Here is a 17,126-nt window from a genome sequence, read left to right as displayed (position 1 = left end):
AAAATTTTGAAGCATGACTTCGTGAAAACTTTTTTTCTTAGGGTAGTGGTTAAGGTTGCTCTCTTTCACCAGGACGACTCGGGCTCGAACCTCGACATGCGGATGAACGTATGATTTCTCGAATGCTGTATGGTGTATGTCAAGTCATGGCTACCTGCAATCGCCTTATACCGGTTGTCCAAACGACCGAGAGAACAAAAGAAATCGCGTACAAGGCAAAATTATCGTTTTCACCGCTCGCGGCATTGCCCTCCTAGGGTCGCTTTCTATGCAGTTCTATTAAGGGAACCTCATTTTTGCTTGCTTTTTAGTATACATCACGAAACTTCCTTCCGATAATTTTTCGGTTCATGCATTATTAATCGAAACATATCTTACGATGTTTAATTGCACATTTATTTTATGAGTTCAACTTTTTTTTAAATATGATTTCCCGTTCTGTATTAGATTTATCTATAAATTGAAATTTTGAGTTTGATTTTTTACATTTTTTTTTATTCGTTAGATCGCTAGTATATTAGCAAAAATTGGCTAATCTCATTTGCATTCTTCCCGAGTGTCTTAACGTACACCTAGTGATGTGGATCGGGTAAATACCCAGCGGGTAGGTAAATATTTTTTGGGTATTTACCCGGGTATTTACCCAAGGCTTGGATAAATACCCAAAAACTGGGTATTTTACAAAAAAATGCAAAAAGTGAAAGGGATATTTTTTTAAATCTAAATATAAAATAATTGGTAAAACTGACACATACATATGTATTACACAGTTTATAATATTTTTTATTGAAAGACTTGATGAAATTATAAAAGAAACATGTTGTGAAACAAAGAATCTTCCTTTTCAATGTCATAATTGGAGAAATATAAGCAATTTTATGATGAACTTCAGAATTTCAAAATCACAATCTAGGTTAGTCATATCCAAAATTAAAAAAAAAAAAAAAAAGGAAACATGAGGGATGTTTGGAAGAATAAACTAAGAAATTATTAAGACTGTGATGTTATTTATTAATTTTATTGTTGTTTATGTGATAACGTGGCAAATATAGAAAAAGTTTTCACATTAGTAAGCAAAAAAAAAAAAAAAAAATCAAAATATTGTTTTCTGTTGCCTTGCTCATTTGCATTTGCTCCCCGGTACTTCATGATGAAGATTTATTCAAACTATTTTTAATACACGCAATTCGTGATGTAGGGTGGGAAGGTAAATAGTTTTTTGGGTATTCATCCGAAGGCAGGGTAAATCCCCTAGTAATTGCGCATTTTGCAAAAATTTTTTGGGTGGTATCAAAAGGTGAGGATTTTCTTTTTTAAACATAAATCGTAAAATGAGAGATTAAAATATAAAAATTTATGTATTATAATTTTTTTAATTAAAGGTTGATGAAATCTTATCACTAAAAAAAAGAAAAACTGTCAGAATTTAGAATGAACTACAATTCTAAAACTTAAATGGGATGTTTGCTTTTTTTTGTAACAAGTTAAGCTTTTTACTTTTTGTAGAATGACTTTTTATATCTGAAATTTGACTATCAACATTGAGTAGGCATATCCAACACATTTAATGTTAATATCATATTAGATTGCTAGGTTTTTTCACACAATAATTCTTTAAATATGTGATCAAAATACATTTTTTTGGCAAAAATTTATTGTTTTGTATATGGTTGGTTAGATATACATAGTGGAATACATACAGAAAAGTATTTTAGTGGAATATAAATACCCGGGTAAATACCCATTTTGGGTATTTACCCAGGTATATACCCAGGGTATTTACCCCTAAAAATAAATACCCGGGTATTTTACATCACTACGGTACACCGGAACCTTTTTTTACCGAAAATTTCCGTAGCAATAGGTTTTTTGTTGATTCTTGCTTTCATTTTTATATTGCATGATTATTTGAGTATATTTCATTCTTAAAAAATAAAAATTATGAAAAACTAAACATGTAAGAAATTATAATAAAATGTATTAACCAGCAACTAAAATTGATCAACTTTGTGTTCGTGAAAATGAAAACTTGACGTAGATGCAATTACATCAGAGCATCGAACTAGGAGGATCGGATCATTTAGGGGGATCGGGAGTGGGGATGACAAAAGCCCCCTGTCATTGGGATATCAGTGCACTATATGTAAGTGAGCGAGGTTTTTGTTTTTTGATACAATTTACATTGAGTATACACTATAAAGTATACAATCTTTGCCCCTTTCCACCCTCTGGACAAATTCGAAATAACGGGCCTTCATCGAACTGCATTTTAATTGAAGATTTACTTTCTCTTCGGCGCTACTGTGGATGTGATTTCAATAGGTAACCCACCCACCCAAAAAGTGGGGGGGGGGATAGCACTAAGACTTATTAACGTTGAAAAAAAAAAAAAAAAACTGCGGGCCTCTGGGAAGGGGCCCTACATATTTTATAGCAGGGGCTCCCAAAATTTATAGATATAAAAAAAAGGAAGGAAGAAACCGAACTGCGGACCGTTAAAACGAACTAGAAAGATGTTTTCCTCTTTCGTTCTATTTATGGCAAATAAATAAATAGGTATAATAAAAATAAATAAATAAATAAAAAAACTGTGGTTCCATTAAAAACTTCTAAGCTTAGTGGACGGGTGGGGATATTCTCTTCTTTTTTACAAATTATAATTCATAATTAATGCACAGATAAATATATAAATAAAACTTTCTTTGGTTTTAAATAACTGATAGAAAAAATATTTAAAAGTTAAAATTGTTAATTATTGCACTAACTAAACATAAGTAATAAACAATGGCAAGACACACTGAAGATTTCGAAATTAACCACAAAACTCATGTAAAAAATATCGTAATTTATATTATTGTTATTATAGTTTTCTTCCTTTGAGTAAGGAATTCCCCCCCCCCGTTTTTTTTTTAACCTGGGAGAGCAAAAGTCTGAGGGCTGGTCTAATTTTTTCTGCGGACCGGTGCCAGTCCGCCGAACCACCGGTTGAGAATAGCTGGACTACATTGTAATTAAGTTTTTATTGTTATCATTTTTGAATGGATCTCGTCATTTGAGAACCAAGTTTCCAAATTTCTAAGAAAAATCGCCTAAAAATATATTAAAAACTCCTTTTTATGGATTTATTTTTAAAATTTTCCGTTTTCATACATTTATACGTACTGATGTCAAAGGAAGCAAAAATATGTAATAGAATATGTATCTGCATTTGCATTTCTGGGTTCCAATAATGATAACAATAACTAATCATTCGTTTGACAGTCCATTTCGCAAACGCAATGGGGTTGTTTCCTTCAGTCAAAAATACTACTTTTGGCCACTGAAGTTGATAGAATGAGTAAAAAAAAAATAACATGGACCCAGAAAATACTTTCATTTTCCCAACAGTTATTTTTTAATTAATTTTTTAAAATGTCCGATTTTGAAAACAAGGCGTGGTCTCTATGACTTCGCAAATGATGCAATTTGGCGCATCTTTCTACCACGTTTCCACGTTATGATAATCAAGAAGGGAATTAAATACTGCGCTCTACGCTTGCTATCAATTGTATCGTTGCCAATACACGTGAGTAAAGATGCGAATTAAATATTTTTCTCAGTGAATGGCAACACTGAACGGCATTTCATCATTTGTGATGTCACACGTCAGAAACGTAAACAATAAAAGCGCACCGATTTAAGTAATTTTTTAAAAATATTAAACTTGAACAAATTACTTAAAAAATGGTCAGATCCTATATTTTTAAACATGCTCTTTCAGAAAAAAATACTTTTAAAATTTTGGAAACGACCCCATTGTTCCACTCGTCTGAAATAATTAAAAATATTTTTAGAACAATTTATAGCATTCAATGCTGCAATTAAATAGTCCTGATATGTGTCTGTTGAGGTTTGCTTATAAATAAAACAATAAATAATTATTTGAAGATAAATCAATATAATAGTGTCTTAAGAAATCAACCAATTTATTTGTGTGTCAGTAATTAGACAGTATAAGAGGACAAATGTATTTCGAACAATTATTCATTCATAAATATTGTCTTACATGATTGAAAGGATTCTAGATTCGCATAATGTGACAAATTTAATACAAAGAAAGTTTTCCCCAAAGTTCATAAAAAGTAGAACCTAAAGGAAGTTTCTTGTGATTGTAGTTTCAAAGACTGCATGCGTTATGACTAAAAAACAATCGTTTTAACTGTTTTATATGTATTATAAATGCGAACACATTACTATGCAATGTATTTTGATGGTTATTATGCTCTACCCAGACTTAAACATTTTTACTCCTCCAAATCAATTCTTTACACATTGGTTATTTTACTGTATCCATTTCTTTAAATCCCGCACGGAACCCTAGGAAGTCAGCGCCAAATGACGGAAGTGGCAGAAAATGCAAGTTCTTGTTGTACACACTCCCCCCCCCCCCTTGGACAGCCCTTAAAGGAGCGTGAGGGCAAACCGATTGCAGGTAGCCATGGTCAAGTCTTCGTGCTAAGAGATGAAACATTCAAAATTGTGGGTAAAAGAACAATTTAGGTCCATTTTGAATATAATCACCCATTTCTGTTTTGTTCAAGTGCGTATTTATTGCTGTATGAGTGGAATATGAAATTTCGAAGTTGTTTAGTACTTTGAGAATTCATTTTCAATGCGCAAAAAAACTATTTTTCTTCCAGACGGGAAGGGACAGGGATTCTTCCTTTTTATGTATGATGTTAGTTCTTTCTTGCTAAGAAACATTTATTCGCAACTTTTTTTTAGCAAATCTGCCACCCTTGATGTGATGTCCCTTAACTTGAACGGCTTATTATTTCAAAAATTCGAAGAATCCCTCAATAACTTCCTATTGTAAAGTTATTTTAAAAGCGGTCTAATAGGCTTAGGCCTCTTTGAAAATGAATACCGAATATCTATTTAAGTTTTTGACATACTTTGTAGTGTTATAATGAGCATGAACCATATCATCATCTTGCCCCCTCCCCCCCATCAGCCTCCACCTCCTGATAGGCACAATTCCCTCTTTTAGAAACGAAAGCTTTCAGTCTGATGTAAGTGCGTTATCAGTTTCAGATTCAAGCGATCGCGATAAAAATGAAGGTCTTGTTTTCGAATCGGTTACGAATGATACATTGATCGATCTTAGTCCTTATGCCTAAAATAAATTTGTACTAACTCTTATAGCAATTGTATGTGACGAATGCAAATTAGTCCATCGTCATCATTACATTTACTAAATGCAATAATGACTTCATGTGCTCGGCTGAACAAGGTCATGACACGTTTGATAATTTTTTGGTATTTAAGGGGGCTAGGGTGTGCTACTGGATCATATTCAACTTTTTCCAGTGTTGGAGTTGAGTACTTTTCTCTGACTCTGCCGCTATGAGTAAATTCGATCACATTGTGGTTGGATCAGGGATTGTTGGATCGTGGACAGCTCTGTGTTTAAAAAGATTGGGCAAAAATGTTCTGCTTGTGGATCAGGTAAAGTTCGTTTCATTTAAGTATTAGGTAAAAGGCAATTAATAAAAAAGTTATAGAAAATGTCAAATTTTTATAACTCTAATCTGTACTGAAATCGGTTTCTATGGAGAAAATATCCTGATAAACCATGGGGAAAATATCTGAGCCCCCCCTTCTTAAAATTTTGCACATGGGCGCCCTTGGGCTAGTGTGCTACGTTTCAGTTAGACCGTTTTTCAGTGTTGCAGTTGCTCTTTTGTGACTCAACTGACATGAGTGTGTCTAATCACGTAGCGGTTGGATTGAGAAATGGATGGTGGACTGTCCGTGTCCTATGCTTTCTTGTTTCTACTAATGACTTTTATCGCAACTACAGCTTTAATTTAAGACGTCACGTTTTTGCGTAAAAAGGTTTGTGTAAAGTCGAGAAGGTCGTTTGTTTAATTCTTTTTGTAGCACATGGACGCCTGCATTATAAGCATAGAAAAATAAAAATCAAAAGACGCGGACGTCATTCAAAGGTCGAGTGAAAACAATAAGCAATTCGTGAATGCTAAGAAAAAAAAAACAACCTTTGTAGATAGTATGTAACACACAAATGAGTGTATTTTGCCTGATTGTATTTAGGCATATACCTTTTGTTATACCTTATTGGCTATCTACTTGGCGGTCCATATCATTCAGGGTTTTTTTGAGCGAAATAATTGATTCCTGTTATGTTTCCATTCCCAGTTCGCAGAGCCCAACAGCCGTGGCAGCTCTCATGGACAAAGTCGTATTATCCGCACGAGTTATGCTGAGAAATTTTTCGGCGATCTGATGCCTTACGCCATCAAAATGTGGAAACAGTTGGAAACGGAGACGGGGAAGGAGCTCATGTTGTGAGTTGATTATTCTTTCAAAGTCCTTTATTTTTTTTTTACCATTATTTTCCATCCCGGTTGCAGGTACAATATAAAACGCTAGGGGGTGCTATCCTACTTTTTACAGAGCTTAAAACAATTATGTATGCCTTATTTCATAAGAACTGCTAGCCTAATTAAAAGTATTGCTTACGGAATGTAGGATTATAATTTCAATGTTATCCTTTTTAAATGAGTATTTTTGCAAAGTATTGCGTAACAACTTTTCGTACTTTATTAATTTACTTAATGATTATCAGTTCAGACAACAAGTTAAAAATTAGGAGTACTTTTGTTGTGACTCAATTTTGTAAATAGTTGCGTATTGAAAAAAAAAAAAAAAAACCACACACAAAGAATCCTTGAATTTAAAATGTTCCTACACATAAAACATTGTTCGTTGAAATGTGTCGAATACGTATTTGATATTGTTTTTAGATTAACTGATAGTTGAAAATACATAAAGCACGAAAGTCACGCAAAGAGGACACTTCTCCTGCAGAAAAACAATCCTTGGTGCGCCAATGAGCGAACTCTGTAGAAGTCGTTCCGCTGCCAGTGCAGTGTCAAAGCAGAAAAAACAACTTACCTTAGGCTCGGATATGATCGTAAATTTAAAATGTGCTAATTAAGCACTTTCATGTAATAACACTGAGGAAATGGGATACTTTTTTATAAAATTCCTTGAAAACATTGAAAATCAATTGATAAGTGTTAAAGGAATAGCTAAAGGAACAAAATAATAAAAGGAAATAAAGATACTTATTTTTGATTGGATGAAATAAAATTTAAAAAAAAAATAATAAGATAAAACTGGAAAAACTTTACATGCACAATAATTTTGTATGCATCAAACTGAGGTTTCGGAAGCGTATTGTTTTTCTTACTCGGTAAGTCAGATTTCAAAAACTGCAAGGCAGCTGAGTACAGGTACTTCTTCACCCTCTTATTAAAATTACAGTAGAACCTCTCAATAAGGGACACTAAGGGGACCGGAAATTTTGTCCCTTAAATAGAAGTGTACCTTCTTCGGAGGTATATGAAACGATGCATGAAGTATATTTACTCAGTATAGTTTTGTACTAACATACACTATTAGCATTTAAGATAAAATGCTAAGAATGATTTATACTAATTGAAATTCAAAAGTAATTGAGCCTAAAATGTTATCATTTTAATAATTAAAATTAATAAAAAAATTGGCAACTGTATAGTTTTGTAATATCCATTTAAATATTCCATGGAATTATTTTGAAGTAATTCCATAACTGAACATGACTGTATATGAACTTAATTGATTTCATGGAATTTAAAATTTAACATGATATAAATTTCAATCAGTGCTCACATTTCAAGCTTTTTACACGAAGCTATTCATGGGCTTTGGATTATCCTTCGGCTGTTAGCCTACTTGAGAAAAAAAAAACACTAAGAGGATAAAACATGCATGCAAATTTCGCAACAATTTCACAATACATCATATTTGTAAACGCCAATATCAAACTTTCATCAGTTGAATTTTAGATTCTTAAATTTTAGTCAATTCAATACTTTATATGATGCATTTATTTATTAATTGTTGTAATTTTTCTCTGTAACTGTCCCTTAAATAGAGTGTCCATTATTCAGAAGCAAATACATGGAGGTCCCAATTCAAAGGGGCTGGGACCAAAAAAAAAAGTTCCGTAAATAGAGATGTCCCTTATTTGGAGGTGTCCCTTACAGAAATACTACTGTAGTTTGTTTTCTTTTGAGGAGGGGAAAGTTGATTCAAATCGATTTCTTTCTATTACCGTTAAGTTTATCGTAGAATTTTCTTACTTCTTCGATAATGAACCAGCTGGAACTAAGGTTTTAAGTTCTGCATGAATGTTCAACATTTTCGTATCAATATGAGTCAGCATTTATCACAGTATTTATTTCAATTATTATTATTTAGACATTTTTTTTTTTTTTTGCTGACAGTCTCCAATAAACTAAAAGATACAGAACGGTGAGCCTGAAGAGTAGGCGATTGAAGAAATATTCTTGTTTTTTTCACTGAGAGTTGTTTTTGAAACAAATAACTGGTTTTAAAAGACAGCTTTGTGCGTTTCAGTTACTACAGTATCATTAGTTTATTTTCTGAAAATATCTAGTACTATCATGATTTATTCAACCATAATTTATTTCGGTTTCATAATTGACGAGTCTGCTTAAAAAACTTCTTTCTCTGTGTTCTTCGTTTTTAAAAGTCTTTTGTGGGGTACGATCATGAAGTGTTTTTTACTGTGTTGACGATTTGCTAAACTCAGAGAGGACAGTACGAAGTCTTCATTTTCGAATCATCTTCATTTCTATTCATTACTAGTGGTACCCGCACGGCTTTGCCCGAAGTTGAAAATTAAAAGGTCATTTGGTTCGCCTGTATATTTACAAATAATGGATGACGAATTTTCCCGCCAATCTGCAATCTGCTATGTTCATTTGCTTGCCAATGCTACGGTTCCACGTTATGATGATTTCGTAATTTACTTTTCCACATTATGATAATTTCGTAATTTACTTTTCCACGTTGTGATAATTTGCTCGGTAAAACTTTCTTAAAATTAGAATAGAAAGAAAGAACAAAATTAAATTTTCGAAAAATCGCTTCGAGGTGCACACCCCTATGCTACAAACTACCTTTGTGCCAAATTTCATGAAAATCGGCCGAACGATCTAGGCGCTATGCGCATCACAGACATCCAGACAGAGATCCAGATGTGCAGATATCCAGACAGATAGACTTTGAGCTTTATTACTAGTAAAGATTATTTTAAATTGTTTAATCAGGAATGCCAACCTATGGGGGGGGGGGGGTTATTGCACAGACTGCACCAGTTATTAGGGGGAAGGTCGTCGTAAGGGATTTTTTTTTTTGGGGGGGGGGGGGGGAGCTTGGTGGTATATGGAGGGGTGCGCCCCTGCTCCTGGAGGGGAGATGGGCACCCCTGGTTTAATTATCATTTCCCGTTACTCACTTCATCGCCCCTTTGACTTGCTAGGAAAGCTAGGTACCTGGCCGTGTGCTGCGAATCCGATAACAGCTCCTACAACGAAGCCTACAAGAAAATGCGTACGCTGTTCCCGGAACATCTGGACGACCTGAGACCGGGGCAGGTGAACAGCCGATTCCCCGAGACCCTCAAGTACAACGACACCACGAGAGCGTTCATCGACAAGAGCGGGGGAGTCATCCTGGCTATCAAAGCTCTCCTGGCCATTCAGGTTAGCTCCTCTTTTTAACCGTCTCCATCAGAACCCGACTAACTAAAAGTGAGACCCAAGGCCCACAATAATTTTGAGGCCCCATGAAGGCTATTATTTTAAAAATATGTTTATTTTTTGTGTAGTTGTAATGTCTATGCCTAATTCTTAGAGTAATTTGGCGTCCCTTAGAAAGAGGGGGCTCCAGGCCCAGGCCTAGTAGGCCTGTGCGGTAATCAGGCCCTGGTCTCCATCGTAAATAAACCCTTGTACGATTTAATGGAATCAAGCTAATTTTTTTTATTTACAAAATCACCTTTATTTACATCATTTAATTTTAAAATCAAGATCACCACTTAGTATGCCCCCCCCCCTCTTTTTGTCCAGCACCATTTTCACTCTACGGGGCATAGAGTCAACTAGTAGTTTGCACTGTTCTTTGAATTCTTGATCCCTAAACCTTGTTTTTAGCAAAGCACAAATCTTTTTTCTTTTGTTGTGGAATCAGATTTTCACTCAATGTCACAATGGCCTCCCTCTTCCGTGGAAAAATATCCATGGCTAACAAAAAGATAAAAAGTGACCGGATTGAGAAAAACAGCAAAAATATGTAGACATTTATACAACTTAAACAAAACACAATATTTATGACAAAAAAAAATAAAAATACGTGAGGTTATAGCGCCTGATCAACTCGTAGGCTAATCAGCAGTTATCAACAAAGATTGAACAACCTAAAAAAATTCGAAAATTAAAAATTCCTAACTTGATTCCATTAATTTTCCAAGGGTATGTAAGTATATTATAGTGTGGCTCTGGTAAGCTGAAGCTTGAACTTGACAATGTTGATTCCTTCTTGGCGAGTTCAGTGAAAAAGGGACGTGCTGTTGGCGTGGATTTAAGTTGTAAAACACTTGCAAAACTGCTTCGGAAGTAACCATACCCAACTCAGTGCCAATCACCCTTATCCTTACCAAAAAAAGAAGTAAACTTTGTCAAGGTTAAGATTTAATTTTTCAAAGTCACACAATATGTGTTCTGGCAATGCATGAAATTTCGTCTTTTATAGAATACCTGAAAGGAAAAGTCAGCATTTTGGGGTAGAATGGTACTAGTACGAAAAGCTGACTCGAGAGCAACGGATTTCAGACATTATTGGCCTATTATCATCAACAAGATACATATTTATTCCTGGTTTATATTTATTGAAAAAAGCTAAAAAAAAAAAAAAATCTTCAGAAATTTTTTCATGAATTGAAACAGATTTATGGATGTTTTTCAGTTACAGAGGTTTGATTGAAAATGAATAAGGAATCATGTCAAATATTTTGTCTATGTTTTATTAGTTTATTGAGCTTTGTAAAATAAAGTTTTTATGTGTCACATGTATTTTCATGTAAAATACTCACAAGTAAGAAGAAAACTAAATCCTTAAAACCATGACTTCTTGAAGAAAACAACGATGTCAGAAATAGAAGAAGGAAAAGTTTGTTCTTAAAAAAAATTCTTTCTTTAAATTTCTTTCTTTAGTTTCTCCCTAATATTGTTCTTTGTATGCAGATATTTAAAGTTTAAACACTGCAGGGGAAGATTTTTGGCGTCATTGCACTAGCGCAGTCAGAATTACTTTCTGGAGGGAGTCTTTTGATCAAAAATACCTTCTGGAGGGATTTTTCTTTTTTGATCAAAACAGCCATTCCATATGTATAAACTACTGTATTATAATTTGAATTTATGTTAAAACCAATGCTTCTGGGGGGTGTTTTCACCCCCAAAATCCACCTTCGTTGCGCCACTGCATCATTCCAATACGTTCATTAATATTTTAATAATATCGTGCTCTCTTCACATATCTGCATGCATATACAGATATGTATTCTAATTTCTACCGCTTTTAGAAACTACAATGCGCCGCCTCATTCGTACAGGGTGCGGAGAAAGTTCCCACAATTTTGTTTAAAACGTTTTTTGGGCGTTAAAATCGTATGTTGGCGATTTATTTGGCACATATTGTCCACTGGCATTAAAAGTATTTGAGGTTTAATCATTTGTTTTTTGTTAATTCATTGAGTTAGTGAGCTATGAATCGTGAAAATGTAATGAAAAAAAGGGAATGAAAACAGCCGATATTATTCGAACGACTTGATTCAAGAGTAAAACAGTCTATGACGCTGTGAAACGCTACAAGGAGACTGGAGGGACTGCCGACCGTTCATGGAGTGGTCGTCCAACTACTGCAAAATGCCTGGAATGAGATAACGGTGGATACGTGTGCGAGCATCGTCGGCAATTTCAGACTGCGGCTCCGTAAATGTATTGAAGCCCAAGGAGCCAATTTTGAACAATTGTTATAATTTTTTTGTTTGATGTTATTATTATTGTTTCCACTAAGAGTTTTTATTGCTTTAACTTGTTAATTTGTTGAATTATATTTAGTTACAGCCTATTGAAATATCTAAGAAAATTGTGGGAACTTTCTCCGCACCCTGTATATTTGCTCTAAAGTTCACCCGTTATGAATAAATTCGATCATCTTTTTCTCTCTTCAGAGTTTATACCGCGAGAAGGGAGGAGTTATGTGGGAGAACTGTGAAGTAGTCAAGATCATACCGGAAGGCAGCAACAGCGTGAAACTCATAACCCAGAAAGGAGACGTACACGCAAAGTCTGTGGTCGTCTGTGCAGGACCCTGGACTAAGAAACTGTTGACACCAGACATCATACCCTCCCTACCTCTTCAGGTATGAATCTTGTAGAAATTCAGGGGTGGTACATATTCATAGTAAAAGGTAATTTTCGCTTCTTTCTATGCACCATCATTTAAAGTTATGTAACTATTTCTCGTAAAAAAATTGCTTTAAATAGCATTTACACGTCACAATTTTAAGCTGTAAAACATTTATTATGAAACCTTTTCAATATTTAAAAAATATAAATTAGACGTGCGTAACAAATATTTATTGTAAAATTATATTATCTTTGTCCTGATTTATGTGTCGTAATTTTAGGCATTGAAAATACTTATCTTTGATTTCAAAAGAAAAAGAAAAGAAAAAGAAAAAGACTAGCTATTGACTTTGTTAATGCGTCATAGCTTTAAATCATAAAAATGTGTGTTATAAAACGTTTAACAAGTCAAAACTTATAATAGGTAAAGTATTTATCCGTATAAAAACTTTTCGCTCATCTATGAGTTATAATTTCAAAATATTTTATTTATTTACTTTTTATTAAATGCACACTTGAACTTTATTTAAAGTTCCTAATTTGAATTGCTAAAAGCAATTATAAAAGCAATTTTTTACTCTCATCAAAACGTCTTGTTTTTAGGTATAGCAAAAATTTTACTGTTATGAAAGTATTTTGAATAACATTTATACGATATAATTTTAAATTTTGAAAATATTTATCTTTATAAAAAGGCTTTTACTTCACTTATATGTATTACATTTAAATGATAAAAAGGTATTATTATAAAAATTCTTGCAATCTCACTTATGTATTTAAAAAAAAAAAATCTAGAAAAATATTTTAGTTTTATTAAACATGAATGGTGAAAATACATACTGTTTTAGAAAAGTTTTTACACAGTTTAAGTGTCAGGCTTTTAAGTGGTGGAAATATTTACTATTATAGAAAAATCTTTTAAACATATTTAATCGTTATAGTATTTTAGTTGCAATGCAAAATCTTTTATCACAAATGCTAGTCATAAGTAACACGAGTGTGCTCATGAAATTTTTCAGCCAGTTTTGGTGCCCGTGTATTACTGGAAAGAGAAGAAAAAAGGAGCGTACAGTGTGTCTTCAGGTTTTCCATCTTTCATGGATTTTGATGAACCGAACGTTTTTGCTTTGCCACAGCTTGAGTATCCAGGGCTAGTAAAAGTAAGATTTTTCTTTTTTTTTCAGTAAAAAGTTTTTGTACGAATTTTTGAATAGCCAAACAACATAAAAAGGGAGAAAAAATCATTGATTATAAGCCCCACAGTAGAAGTTTGAGCTCGTCGTTTTCTTATTTACCTCTTCGATAGTTCCATTTTGGAATGGATTGTATATTTCTTAGTCACAGCTTAAACCAAGGATGGGCAGACTTTACGCAAAAATAAGTGCTTTTACAGTATTTTGTAGGTAAGAAAGACTTTGGAAAAAATCCAACATTTTCCAATCCTCCCCCCCCCCATAATTTTGATTTTAGCAAAGAAAACAAATATATTAAAGAAAAAAAGAATTATAGCGCAACAAATTCTAAGAAAAAATTATATATATATATATATATATATATATATATATATATATATATATATATATATATATATAGTTTATATATATATATATATCTATATATATATATAATGTTGGTTATCAGAAAATTAATGCCAACGGTTATAATTCTTTTTAACAGATAGCCATTCACAGAGGCGTTCCTTGCGACCCCGACGAAAGAGACAAGACGCCACTGAGCAAGGAAAGGGAGGACTATCTGAAGCAGTACATCAAGGATCATTTCCCGCTCGCTGAGCCGGAACCCTCCATCATCGAACGCTGCATGTACACAGTAAGACTTCTGAACGCCATTTTTTCATAGAAAAATAAATAACGATTTTCCAGAACTGCCTTCTTGTACCACCAAAACCCTCCAAGTGCAGTAAATCTGATTTTTTTTTTATTTTCTCATTGATTCAGAAGAAACTGCACATTTCAGATTGGTGCTTAAAGTTTGCTATGTATGCAGTGATTCTGTGACTAAAATATTCAAAATGCCCTGTGTGTTTACAAAGAAAACTGAGCATCTAAACCCGCTACGTGGAAATGCAAGTGAAATATTGTTTGTCGTGCTAAATAAAACATAAGGTATTAAGATTAGAAGCAGAGTTTCAAATTAAGAAAATTCAAAGGAGGTACATATTTACTTCTTCCTGAAAAAAGTGTGCAAATGCATATAGCGAGATTTCGAAGCGTATGGCGAGATCCAAGGGGGATAGTGTTTACTAAAAATACAAATACAAATGTGACGACCAGAAATAGGTTGTGGGCTCAAGTAGGCTGGTCATAGCCAATTTGGATGATTTTATGAAAGAGTTTTTTAGAAACAACAAATAAAATGTTTTCCACGAAATATTTAACCTGCACCCTGATAAGGTAATTGGTCTTAGAGTGATAACTGCTAAGAACCTCATAATAGAAAGCTGAGTTCACTGTTTTTTTTTTTTTTTACATTAATTCACATTTAACTTCCTCAATACTTTAATTTTGAATGGATTCTTTTTTTCGGCTGTGCTTTGATTCATTATGTTTCGTTCATTTCCCCCCTCGGGTTATTTTGTGGCAACAGCGAGCCATTTCTCTTCAGAGCTGTTTCAATTTAATGCACTTGTTGGTGCGTGTGCTCTTACGCTTAACGTGACCCATAGTTATAGTCGTAATATTTTTGTTTGCTAATGCATGCAATAACTTTGTTCTGACTCTTTTCCAGTAAAAGCCCGGAGCTTTTAAAAAATATTTTACATTAAATAATTCGGAGCGGTTAAGCATGAATTTAATTCTACTAGCTACTGTTTTAGGTTTCATTCTAATTTTACTTTCAACTCATCAGATATATTGCTATACGCACAATCCTTTTTGAGCTCTTTTATAATCTTCATAAAGTTAATCTCGTTTTTTCGTTTTCTTTATTCTGTAGATGACACCAGACGAAGTTTTCATCTTGGACCATGCGCCTAAGCATAAAAATATTGTTATTGGAGCTGGATTTTCTGGTAACTTTTCTCTGAAAAATTATTTTTAATAAGTGTAAATGTAAAAAATTCTAAGTGTACAGAAAGTTCTATCACAAAGATCGCAAGTAATCTCATTTTCTAGAAAAAAAAAAGCGTTTTTAAAAGGAAACTACAAACTTTCTTATTTTTCAATGATTTATTTGAAAATATTATTAATTTAGATCTATCTATAATAAAAATTGAAAAGAATCTTTTAAAACTGAACAGAGACTTCTACTACAGGAGTCACAAGTATTCTCATGTTCATGAAAAAAAAAAAGAAAATCTCTTTAAAGAAAGTTGTAAGCCTTTTAAATTTTTAGGACTTATTCTAAAATGTTATGGATTCAGATCCACATTAAAAATTGACTAAGAGTAGTGGAAACGTTTCACAACTGAGAAGAATCCACAGTGAATTTTTCAAAAAATAAATTACAAATTTTCCAACTAAAAATAGCTAAGCTAGTCGATTTCATTTTTCTCATCCGACTCATACGACTTCAAAAATGATGAGCAATTAATTTATGATGTATGATTTTTCTTTCTTCTCTGTCTTAAAATTCATATGGTGAACCAGTTGGGATGGACATCGATTTTTCTCTTAACTTCCTAAATTTTTACCTGCTGCATGGAAAGTTTATTATCACATACTTATAAGAGGAAACCAACTAATGCCTATTTTAAAACATATTTTTGTGAGTCTTTTAGACTTCTGTTTTTTTAAACATCAAAATAAAATAAAATAAAAAATACAAACAAATAAACAAAATAAATAAAATAAAAAATACAAATAAATAAACAAAATAAATAAAATAAAAAATACAAATAAATAAACAAAATAAATAAAATAAATAAATAAATAAACATAAATAAAGAAAAAAAAGTAAGTAAATAAATAAATGAAAATAAATAAATAAGTAAATAAAATAAATAAATAAATAAATAATTAAATAAAATAAATAAATAAATAATTAATTAAATAAAATAAATAAATAAATAAATAGTAATCTTTATTTCAAATTTCGGGTCTTATGCAGGCTTAATTTAAGTAATATCTACTTATTTTAAAAATCCCTTTTGCTCTTAAATTTGTAAATGAAAAGTCTCCGTAGTGTTATGCATAAGTCTCCCGAATTCTCAGTTTTTCATGCTGACAGCTATGCAATTCTGTTTTCTTTCCCGAAAAATATTTCATTACATATTATTTTGAATTTCCAGGTACGGGTTTCAAAACTGCTCCCGTCGTCGGCAGAATCCTGAGCGAGCTGGCCATTGGAATCACTCCTTTTCTGAACATATCAGTTTTCCGTTTGTCACGATTCAACAAACAAGGGGAAGGAGATGGAGATATGGCGGTTGAGGAAAATTTTGAACTATCTTTCAAAAACCTGAATTGAAGAAATGAAAGTGAAGTGAAGAAACAGATGAAATAAGCGTTGTTTCTTGACACGGATGAGAAATATTTTTAAAGACTTTTGATGAAAATAGATTTTACATAGTTTTACAAACAATCAATGAACTGGCAATAATTTTCCACAATGTTTTAATGACGATGAGCACAAGAATGTTGTCTGACTGAAGATAATTACCTCCAATTGTTTCGACGTATTTTATATGTACAAAATTTTAATTATTCAAATAAAATTTTACTTTGTGTTTGCAAATATTTGAATATATTCGTCTAGTTTATGAGTGATGACTTTTAGCTTCAACAGTTATTTATTAGAGATTGTTTACAAAAACACTAGCTGTACCCTTGTGCTATAAGGTTT

At 32.7% G+C, this 17,126-nt stretch overlaps 1 protein-coding gene across 1 annotated transcript; it reads left to right on the top strand.

The window, feature by feature from the left end:
* Positions 1–5,346: 5,346 nt before the first annotated feature.
* Positions 5,347–17,010, top strand: LOC129234466 (peroxisomal sarcosine oxidase-like). Its single transcript, XM_054868468.1, has 8 exons — positions 5,347–5,487; positions 6,199–6,347; positions 9,395–9,617; positions 12,146–12,337; positions 13,343–13,483; positions 14,001–14,153; positions 15,279–15,354; positions 16,573–17,010. The coding sequence occupies exons 1-8, from the start codon at positions 5,386–5,388 to the stop codon at positions 16,749–16,751; spliced, it is 1,215 nt and encodes a 404-aa protein (XP_054724443.1). The 5' UTR covers positions 5,347–5,385; the 3' UTR covers positions 16,752–17,010.
* The last annotated feature ends 116 nt before the right edge of the window (positions 17,011–17,126 follow it).

The sequence above is a fragment of the Uloborus diversus genome, chromosome 1 (assembly GCF_026930045.1).
Source record: "Uloborus diversus isolate 005 chromosome 1, Udiv.v.3.1, whole genome shotgun sequence".
NCBI lineage: Eukaryota > Metazoa > Arthropoda > Arachnida > Araneae > Uloboridae > Uloborus > Uloborus diversus.
Note: the sequence above shows the minus strand (reverse complement) of the source record. Positions and strands in the feature narration are given on the sequence as shown.